We start from the raw sequence: 11,038 nt of genomic DNA, 5'->3' as shown, positions 1-11,038 counted from the left end.
ATCGTGCAAAAAAAAAAATCGAGATTTTTACAAATCTCGACGTTTTACATCTCACTGATACGGAAAAACATAATTTTGCAATCTTGTCCGTATGTCTGTGTGTCTGTCTGTCTGTGTGTCTGTGTGTGTGTAAACAAGATAACTTGAGTACCGTTACAGCTAGGTTGATGAAATTTCATATATAAGTATTTTATCAAAATTGTATATTCATATCAACTTTTGAGCGATTTCCAATAACCGGAAGTGGTACTTTTTCTACTTTGAATTTTTCAAAAGCCTATAACTTGAGTACTATTTCAGATAGATAAATGAAATTTCACATGTAAGTAAAAGATCTAATTCTCTTTGTTCTGTCAAATTTTAGTAATTTCCGTTGACAGGAAGCACTAATTTACGCTATTTCCGATTTCTCAAAAACGCATCTAAATTTATAAAATACTAATAATATTGCGCACCATTATGAACATCTTTATTCGGCGTTCGCTTGGTGCGCAATACTTTTTTCTGTAAGATTCTATTCTATTTTTAAAAGTTTAAGTATTTAAAATGGATTAAAAATCATAACTATATCCCGAGTTCCCATCCCCTGTTGTTTTATATAAGAATATTCGAGAAAGTTTAGGGGAGATCACTCCCGGTTTTTTTTTTCAATACATAACTAATATTTTTAATTAATATTTATTTCTAATCATTTCTTCTTTTTGGTACATTATTGTTTATTATGTCTCTGGGTTAGCTTTAAAAATAAACATAAAAAAATCAAATCAATGTACCTGAAATTACAAGTGTTATGATAACAGGCACAGACTTGCAGTCCTCTGCCAGGTTTCGGTCACTGAAAAATCCGAACACTTCCTTGTAGTCAAAGTTTGGGGTCAGCTGATAGCCCTAAACAAAAGTTAATAGGCTTAAATTTTTAACACAGTGACTTCTAAAATCTTTTGAAGTAAATATAAGTATGTGTATTGTTATGAGAAAGATTATAAATACTGTAGAAGAATAGTTTATGTGCATATATAAAAATAATTACATACACACAAGACAATACAAACTATGACTTACTAGCCAAACAGTGAGAGCTATTTTACAGAGACAAGTCAATATCTGGGGATAGTATCTGCCCATCTGAAGCTCATATCTCATCTTAAGAACCATATTTTTAAACCAGTTTTTGTGATTCAGATTACAGAAAAATTTTCCATCCACAAAATTTTCCCAGTGATTGCATGAGACAAGGATTATAGCAGCAGTCAGCTCAGTTATAAACTGTTGGTCCTTCGTAAAATCTTTATCTTTAACAGCTGTCAAATAAAATAGAAAATGTGTGTGTATATATATATATATATATATATATATATATATATATATATATATATATATATATATATATATATATATATATATATATATATATATATGTGTGTGTGTACTTAAATTCTGTAGCCACTGTATCCTAGGTTTGTGTTTACTTTTGGGTTAGTATTTAGAGTAGGCTTAGTGTAGATAGGTATTTAGTTTTATTTAGTGTTTAACCAGCCTTTGTTTTATTTAGTCTTGTGTTTTGTAATCGTTTGTGGTTGTTCGTCTTATATGTTGTGCAACATACTTGATTACGCACTTGATTAATCATAATTGTGTGTATGTGTGTTCGCTACACAAACACATTTAAAAACTTTAAAAACAATTGAAAATTAAAAATAAAATTTACCCTCATAAGTCATTATAGCTGTAATTATGTATAGTCCTACATACATTTTTAAATTATAGTATTAGCATAATAGATGATTTAGTACATTGAAGCACAGAAGAATAGCCTTCTAATATGAAATATAAGTTTGCAGAAATGTAATAAAAAGCTTACCATCTAGATCTAGGTTGAAGTTGAGAACAACAATCAATGGGATGGCTGAGACTTGAAGCAACATGACCACCAGGTCAAACATGGACTGGATCAATTTTTGCACCATCCCCGTGATGCAAGTCAACTGGGTTACCTCATACTCTTGACCAGACATGGTCAGCTTCAGGATGGATGGGATTAATGCCGTGGCGTTGAGTAGCATTAACCCTCTGATGGCTTCTAACTGTGGCAGGACTCTAAACACCAGCAGGCAGAGACCAACAGAGTGAAGATTTTCTACAATGAAAACCTGGGGGTTAAACAGGGAGTAATTTTTTTTTAAACTGCTGCAGCTGTGTTTCCCAAAACACCATAATTTGGCATCATTTCAATTAAAAACTAAACCTCAGTTATAAGAATTCACAATCTTAAAAATATATCTTAATTTTATTTTAAATAATAACAGTAACAATATACTAGTAATTTAACTAATAAGTGAACATTAGGGATCATTAATAAACTATACAAAAGATAATCTATAAATGATGTTAGGGGTTATCAATAAATAATATCAAACTAATTAAAGGTCATTTTTACCCACCAGCCTCATGCTTTTAGCACACATTGTCACAAAAAGCTAAACCTATCCTCCACATAAAGTAAGTAAAGCTGTACATTTAGAGCTAATGCTCCATAATGCAGATGAAGTAGAGCTCATGTTTCTTGATCTCAGCATATGAAGGTATAGTGTTAACACTATGCCCAGCTGCCTTTACTTTCCCCAACATTAGTCAGATATCCATCAGAGCTGGGTGGACTCAAGGACTTCTTTCAGTCCCAAGACCAGACCAAGATTCAAAGTTGAGAACTTGGGACTAGCAGCCGAATGCCATATTATCCCATCATGCCATCCCCTACCCTCCACATAAAATAACAATAATATGAAATATCATGTCTTAAATTCCCCCTTTCCAAATTAAGCACATCAACTAGGTAGTCCAAACTGAAATTAACTATTGATTGCAGACTTCTGGAGTGAGTATGTCATGAAAGAACTTTTAATTGTAAGGTCTATGCCACAAATTTTATAAAAATATCTCAATAAATAAAAAAGTTATGCGATTTTTAAAAAAGCAAAATTTGGTAAAAAACTGATTTTCAAAAAGTGCCATTTTTGAGAACCCATATTTTTTAAACTAAATAACATAGAAGTGTGGAAATTGGTAAAGTTGCTGCAAAGTTTGTAATATATATGCCCAATTTTTTTCAGTCATCTAAAATGAGTCTTTCTAAGGTAAAAAAATAATTGAAAATGACAAAAATGCGTTTTGGTCACTTTTATTTTCATAAAAAAAAAAAAATTCAATTTTTTTTTTTTTGCTTTGGAATAACTCTAAAATTATTGTGTTGGTAACATCGACGTGGAAAAATGTGTTAATTATTTTCAAAAATCACATGAGTTAAAATATTATTTTAAAAAAGACCACAGTTATCTAGTGCAGGAGAAACAGAATCAAAATTTAGTAGAGTAAATGTAATGTAATGTAGTTTAATAAAGACGTGATGCCTACAAGTGATGCAGCAGTTGATGCCACATGCTTTGGTTTCTTTTCAAACCTGATAACTGCTTTGGGGGAACAGTTTTGGGGGAACATCTTTGTACGTCTTGTTTCCCTCAACCTTGATCTTGTGGAGCATCAAGAGTAAGTAATATGTTTTGGGAATTGTAGGGGGGAGGCCACCGTAAATGTCTCCAGCTATGGAACGAACAATTGATTTAGTGATTAATAAAATATAATTAAATTTACTACTAGCCTATTGTGTAGGCCTACTATTTGTCCTATGACTATAACTGGAAACATATGAAAAAGCCTGAAAACACCTTTTTGTTAAAAGTAATTTATATTTTTTATATATATTTTTAAGAGTAATTCTACTGAATGAAATTTGAAATAATCGTTGCTTGTCCCACAATGGTTGAGATATCCAATGATGAAGATGCCATACTGTGGTTCTCAACATCCTATAGGACAACTTAACTGTCCTTCATTGTTACTATTATATGCATATAAAATAAATAAATAATGAGAAATACTACTAGTACTACTTACACTTACAACTAATATAACATTTAAAACTAAGTCACAACATGTACAATCTTAATAAATTGCACAACCATCTAAAAATTGATCTGGTACATTTTATTAAGGAGACTGGCGCAGACCATTTCACATTATTCAGCAGGGGAATCAGAATCAGAGTGCACAACAGAAAACAAAAAAAAAATAATCACATTAGTCCTTCAAATTTAGTGTCTTTTGTTTTAAATACATTGATAAAAATGTATAGTTATTATAATTATAAATTTCTTTTGTGTTTCATTAGTATTTTATAAGTATTTAACCTTCGTTCCCTGTAAATAATTGAGTTCGTCCACATAGTAACCAGGATAGTCTGGTGGTCATTTTGAATTTGTCGATTCATAATTTTGACGTGATAGTCCAGATAAACTGTAGTAATACGACCCTATCATTGATCCCAGTCAATAGATTTTAAAGAATTAGTAAACACTAGCATCTAATAGTTAAGTGCATCCATATTTCAAGTCCCTAGAATGTCCTGAATTAAATAGCTTCACGTCTAAACACACCCTGTGTACATTTAAGTGTATAAGCGTAGTTCACACGCTAAAACCGTGGACTTGTAGCGTTCAAATTTACATTAATAACGTGTACTAATTAAACCAAACTGACATTCAAACTTAAAATTCATTTATTAAAATGGAAATGAAACTTTAAAAATGATACTTACAACTTGTTTGAAGGCTCTAGCAAGGGTAAAATCCGTTTAGCATCATCGGTCGTCAACCTTTAAAACCGTTCGGCGAGCAACTTACTCGGGGCTGAAAGTCGACTCGAGGGTTATATGTTTATTGGGGGTACGGCTTCGCGACCGTAAATCAGAAATACTTGAATTTACAACACAAAGTAGTTATAAAACTGAACTTTACATCGGTGTAAAAATTGAAACAGAATTAGTTTGTTTCCGTGTATATATCGTCATTTAAAGTTTAAAATCTGTATTTTTTTAATGAAATAAACAAGTTATTTTTTCAATTTATACATCAAACGATAGCCTAGAATTCGATCTTTAAAGTGACATTAAGATTATGCTTCTACGATGCTTCGTCGCGAAGCCGCGACCAAATAAAACAGTGTGGGGTCGATCGGTACACGCAAAACGGTGAAATTTGTTGACGTAACTGATACTTTTCAAACAAATATAAAACAGATTCAAACATGTGTTACAGATATAAAAATACCAGATTACGACAGATAAAGACTTAAACTTTATTGACATATAATTTTTATTCTTATAGGACAACTAGAAGTAGTGAAATTTTTTTTTTGAAAACCGCAAAAACTGACCCTAAAACGCACTTTTTCGCCAGTTTGGACTACCTACATCAACACCAAAGATTGAAAGCCTAGGTGTGTGACATTAAAATTGTATAAGGATGACAAAATACAGCATAGCTTATTTATCATAGGACAAAGACAATTTTCTTACCCATATCCAAGTCCAAATAGAGGGCACTTTGTGTTTTCCAAAAAAAACTTTTAACACAGAAATCAACAAACACAAAGCATATGGGATGCAGATTGATACCACAAGATAAAAAATTGAGATTGACTAGTGAAATAAAAGAAACAAACTAAAATTAATTGATTAAAGTTCACAAAATGTTGATTTTTTTTTCAAGACAATTTTTACAAAGGTAATTTTATGAAATGTTAAAAATGAAAGAAAAATCTAGTTTATTGGAGAAAAACAAGGTGTCTGAAACAAAGTATAAAAATGTTTTATCACATTGGTATTAACCAACATTTAATTTAATATAACATTAAACTATTATTTCACAAGTGATCTAAAAATGAAACTACAAGTTACTTACTCTCTGACGCTGTCCATCTCGACATCCTGTATAGTTCTTAAATAGTTTCTGAATGTTTGCAGTCGTTGAATTTGCTTCTTCAAGAAGAACAAATAAACTCACCTAAAAGTTATTAAATTGTGTATTATCAGACATAAAAACGTGTTACTATTTCTTTAGTTTTAGCAGTGCTTGAGATTTTATGCAATACAATATTAGAAAAGCCATGCATGGTAATAACTCTTGGTGAGCGCGCCAGCCTGCTTTCTTGCAAAAAGATGAATAACAGTTTTTAACAAGTGGATCAAGAACTGATGTATAAGGTATTAAGAAAAGGTTTAGAAAGTAATTACCAAAAAAAAAAAGCCTAATACTACCCTACTCTTTAGTCTAAGCTCAAGGTATATTGTGTCTGTTATCTATAAAGTTAGAATAGTTGGTCTTCAAATTTAGGCTTAACCAGTTTATTTCAAATTTATTTTACAAAGCTATTTAGCATATGACATGGCTTAAAATGACCCCCCCCCCCCTTCCCCGACGCACATTAGCATTTTTAAAGGCTTATGAGGTGAAGTTAAATTCAGAGCTTAAGAGGTCACCATATATCAAAACTCTTCATTACCTTTTCTATCTAATGTTTGTTAAAACATGTGTGCTTTGTGTCAATTTAGTGTCAGGGTATCACAACTTTTGAATTACTGGTGAGGTAGGTGTATGAAGGACACAAGAAATGGCGTGGTCAAAAGGTAGAGACTATGACTAGTAACCCAAAAGTCTCAAGTTTGAATCTAAGGCTCATGTCAGTAGAACTTCCTTGAGTCTGCCCAGATCTGATGAGTACTTGACTCATGTTAGGGAAAGCAAATGCAGCAGTGATTTACTTTACTTTTTTTTTTACAGAAGAAACCTCCACTGTAGGCCACACATCCTACATCAGAGTGTGAACCACACTTTGTAACATGTTAGATAAGCTATGACCCTCATGGGGAACCCCCATCCCCCTTTCAAATAACATTTATTTTTAAGCTTAACCCTCACCTTCTGACAGGTCAAGGCCACCAGGATAATAATAAACAAGAGAAGATAAACTATCAACTTGATAACCCTGAGGATTGTCTGCTCATGAACATCTTTTCTCTCCACCTCTTCTGCAATCTCTTGTAAAAAATCCCATGCTCTAGAAAAAAAAAATTGGATGTTTTGTTTGATGTTTCATATTGAATAAAAAAAATTGATATTTTGTATTTAACGCAATGAAACTAAAAAATGAAAACTTAAAATATAGTTTTAAAGTGTTGTACAAAGATAGAAATAAGATTTTTTTTTAAAGTTTAAATTTGCTTTTGCATTAAAGAATAAACCATTGAAAACATTCTTACGCTGTTGGTTTGCTATCTGGCTCAGATTCTTCAACTGTTTTGACAGTTGTTTCATCGTCATCGTCTGACTCATCATCATCTGAAGAATAAGCCCTATTTTCTCGAAACCTAAAAATACAATCAGTTGGGCATTTAACATTAACTCAAAATTTTAAATTTTTAGGAGTGTTGGACAGAATTCTTTACTTCAGGATGTTTAAGGAAAGTGTATATATATAGGCCGGGTATGGGGCATTACCCTCCCCCATCTGTCAATTACCCCACGGACATTTCCCCTCCCCCATCATTACATCCCCCACAGAGCTATTGCCCCCTGTCAATTACCCCCCAATGATAAAGATATGGTAGACACTCAATGGTTTGAGTGGGAGGACAGTATAATTGTGAATCTACAGTAAAAATTATAACATATAGTTCTAGAATGTGGCATATTAACTGAGTTTTATGGAACAAAAGAATGAAACAGTATCAGTTGGCCGTGAAGTGTTGCACTAAGATGTTGTACTATGATGTACTGAGATGTCATATTGAGATGTTGTACTGAAGTGTTGTACTGAGTTGTTGTGCTCAGATGTTACTTACTCAGTACTACTTGTTGAGGTCCTGTTGTACACAGGGTCGCTGTTCTTGGATTCAGGGGTGTTGGCTTCCATGATGGGGTCCAGTGGCTGCTGTATAGAACATAAATATGTAACACAAACAATGGAGGTTTGAACATAAAACATATCACTTTTTTATCACTTAATGACGAAAGGTGATGTTTTAGTTAGGTTTTGTTATAGAGTTAGGTTTTATCCTAGAGTTAGTTAGGTTTTGTACTAGAGTTAGGTTTTGTACTAGAGTTAGGTTTTGTACTAGAGTTAGGTTTTGTACTAGAGTTAGTATTAGATTTGAGGTTGAGACATAGTTATCTGCAGTATTACTTATACAAAAAATCCCTTTGAATACTTTTACTATGTTTGGCATATGAAAGTATTAAACATCTATAAAGGGTTGAAAACAATTCCAGTTGTCATGGAAACATGAAAAACCCTCCGCCATTTTGAATTTTTTAGTACTTTTAAAAACTCTACAACTTTTTTTATTTATGTACTTATAGCAATCAAATTTATGTCTTTTTTTTGTCACGACAACTTTTTGATAGAGCTACTGGTCAGAAGTCTGAAAAAACGCGCCCTTTTTGAACTCAAAAGTTTCAAAATGTGCGTATTATTTACAATAAACTTTTTTCTATGAAAGCTATCACAATTTCCTCGTGACAAAAGTTTTATTTTTGCTAAAGAGCAATTACTGAAAATATGGTGGGCATTGCTTTATACATATATAAAAGAAGAAGGCTTTTTAAAAACTCCAAACTGAGAAAAACAGCAAAAAGTAACAAAAAAGTGGGTCATGAAAATATCATCATTGTGTAATTTGTAAAGCCAATTGTGAGCTTTGGGTGTTTCTGAGATGATGGAAAATACAATTATCAAATAATTGAGAAACCCAGCTTTCCAATGATGACAAATACAATATGATGACGGATATTAAACTTTTCATAGAGAGTTTGTAAGATTGGGAAAAAATTATTATTTTGTAATTAATGGGGTCATAAAAATGGCATTTTAAACATGTTTAAACTTTGTTTTCATTAAAGTTTTTTTTTTCTTAATACAAAAATGGACAAAGTATCCAAAAATGCAAAGAACCTATTATGACAAAAAAATCAGGATTTTGGTGATTTTTTTTTTGGCGCATATCCCCTTAAACATGGTAGATCAAAACAAACAATAATTAACCAAAAATATTTTGTTCTTTACCCCATCCACAACATCCATTAATTCTGATTTCAGTATGTTGGCACTTATTTTTTTCTTCATTTTTTCCTCTTCTTTTTTCTTTCTATCCTCTTCCATCTTTTTAAGCTTTTCAATTTCAACTTTACGTAATCTTTCTTCTTCCTGTTTTCTTCTTACAGCTGACAGTGAGTCATCTAGAATACGCTTTACATGATCTTTCATAAATATCTGATAAAAGAAAATTAAAATTTACATAATTCGCAATATGAAATAATGAATGGAAATATTCCATAATGATTAGTACAAATTTAAGTATGAAATAGATTTGTTAGCTTTAAAATTGCAAGTAGTTATTAACTTAAGTGTTAGTTATCTTTTAATCAATAATACTATAATTGATTAAAATAATAGTAATAGCTGATTTAACATTTGATTTTGTTTAAAAATAATTGGTTCTTAGGATATCATTATTAAATGACAATATGAAATTAAGATGTTATCAAAGTATTATATCAAAAACATCAAACAGATATCACTTATAGATACATTTTTAAAAATCTGTAAAAAAAAAAAATTTGTTGGATTGGATTTCAAGGAAGAGCAACCATTTTATATAAGTTTGAATATTGAACATACCTGTGTTTTTCCTACTTTAAATGTTGATGAAACAGCTAGGATGGAACCAAATATTGCTTCTGAAATATTTGGCTCTGTATTTCCACCTGCCAAATCTTTATACCTAAATGGCAATACATATTTAAATAGTTTAGTAGCAAAATTACTAAAGTTTAACACCAAAATAACATAGAAGCATTGTTTTAATTTTAAGAAAATGCCTTACTGTTTTTCAAAATTTGCTCGAGTTAACCTAATGGGAAATCCAAATGTTCTAATTCTTGCAATTTCCTTCACACCATTATACTTGAGTTGTGTTTTGACTCTGTCCTCCACGAACTCGCCAGGTTTTTGCTTGTCATTTGGTTTTATGCACCTTAAAAAAACGACCTCAACTAGTTATTATAAAAAATGTTATTAGTACTTTAAACGTGCTTGATAAATTTTATCCTAGGATTAAATAAGACCAGAAATGAATCCTAACCTGATGAAATAAGGAGTTGCTCCTTTCATTGCTTTAAGCAGCTCCTCCAATGAGTTCTATACAATTCAATAAAACATAAATAAAAGGTAAATAAGAGATTAATCTTAAACAAGCATGATAAAAATCAAACTTTGCTTATTAATAAGTAACACTTTGGGAAATAATTTCTAAGCAGGTTACAAGAGAGCACTGATTCACCAGATTTTAGAAAAAAATTAAAATACAGCTAAATAAACTGCACTCCAAGACCATTATTAGGCAGTTCTAACAAACAATAGAAAAAATGTTAACCAAAAAGACAAAAGTGAAAACTAAGTTTCTATAGCCTTCTCTGGCCAGATATGGACACCTTAATCTGGCTACTTTTTAAAATAAGACTGTCATAACGAGTAAAGTTTGAGTATTTCACTTACCCTGAAGAATGTGATGGTTGTGCTGCGTCTGGCGCGGTCTCTTAGCTTATAGTTTGGTGTCTTATCCCCAAATCTAACAACAAAGTAGGGTTTAAAATTATAGGTTGGAGAAAAACCTATTACTTAAGATTTGACTTTATCGAAAGCATTCTTAAAACTCCTTAAGAACTTTCAATTAAATTTTTTACTTTAAAAAAAAATTAAATAATACCGACCAACATTCTACTAACAGAGAGATTAGTAAACATTTACTTGCCTTTGTTTAAGAGACTCGTTCCTGATTTTATTTATACTTTGTGATAAACTACTTTCTATCATTTTTGGTGGACTTTTGATGTTTGGTCTTTTGGAGCCTCTAAACTGGAATTGTGCCCTTTTGTAAAAAAAAAAAAAATTCAAAATTTATTTTTAAAGAAATTTCTTTGGCATTACAAATAAAACAATCGTTTCACAAAGATATTTTTAAAAAATGATTTATAGAAAAATGACAAAAAGAAACTGAAAAATAGCAAAAAAGTAAACATAACAATTAACAAAAATATTTTAGCATTACAAACATATATAGAGATTGAGCCAAGCTGGGCCAGTGAAA

The 11,038-nt window shown here is 31.2% G+C and overlaps 1 protein-coding gene across 1 annotated transcript in view; it reads right to left on the bottom strand.

Moving 5' to 3' along the window:
• Window positions 1–773: 773 nt before the first annotated feature.
• The window catches only part of LOC131958233 (myosin-IIIa), a gene marked incomplete at its 3' end in the record, with an annotated part of 61,205 nt that continues 50,940 nt past the window's right edge, over window positions 774–11,038 (bottom strand). The window contains 14 exon segments of the mRNA XM_059323132.1: window positions 774–888; window positions 1,063–1,301; window positions 1,862–2,150; window positions 5,411–5,533; window positions 5,796–5,897; window positions 6,813–6,951; window positions 7,154–7,261; window positions 7,736–7,821; window positions 8,956–9,162; window positions 9,571–9,673; window positions 9,776–9,925; window positions 10,034–10,089; window positions 10,447–10,519; window positions 10,703–10,819. Of these exon segments, the coding sequence (XP_059179115.1) occupies window positions 774–888; window positions 1,063–1,301; window positions 1,862–2,150; window positions 5,411–5,533; window positions 5,796–5,897; window positions 6,813–6,951; window positions 7,154–7,261; window positions 7,736–7,821; window positions 8,956–9,162; window positions 9,571–9,673; window positions 9,776–9,925; window positions 10,034–10,089; window positions 10,447–10,519; window positions 10,703–10,819 (1,907 nt within the window).

Source organism: Physella acuta, unplaced genomic scaffold (genome assembly GCF_028476545.2).
Source record: "Physella acuta isolate Inbredline_101_S28 unplaced genomic scaffold, ASM2847654v3 ptg001304l, whole genome shotgun sequence".
Lineage (NCBI taxonomy): Eukaryota > Metazoa > Mollusca > Gastropoda > Physidae > Physella > Physella acuta.
The sequence above is the reverse complement of the archived record's forward strand: the minus strand, read 5'-3'. Positions and strand labels throughout refer to the sequence as shown.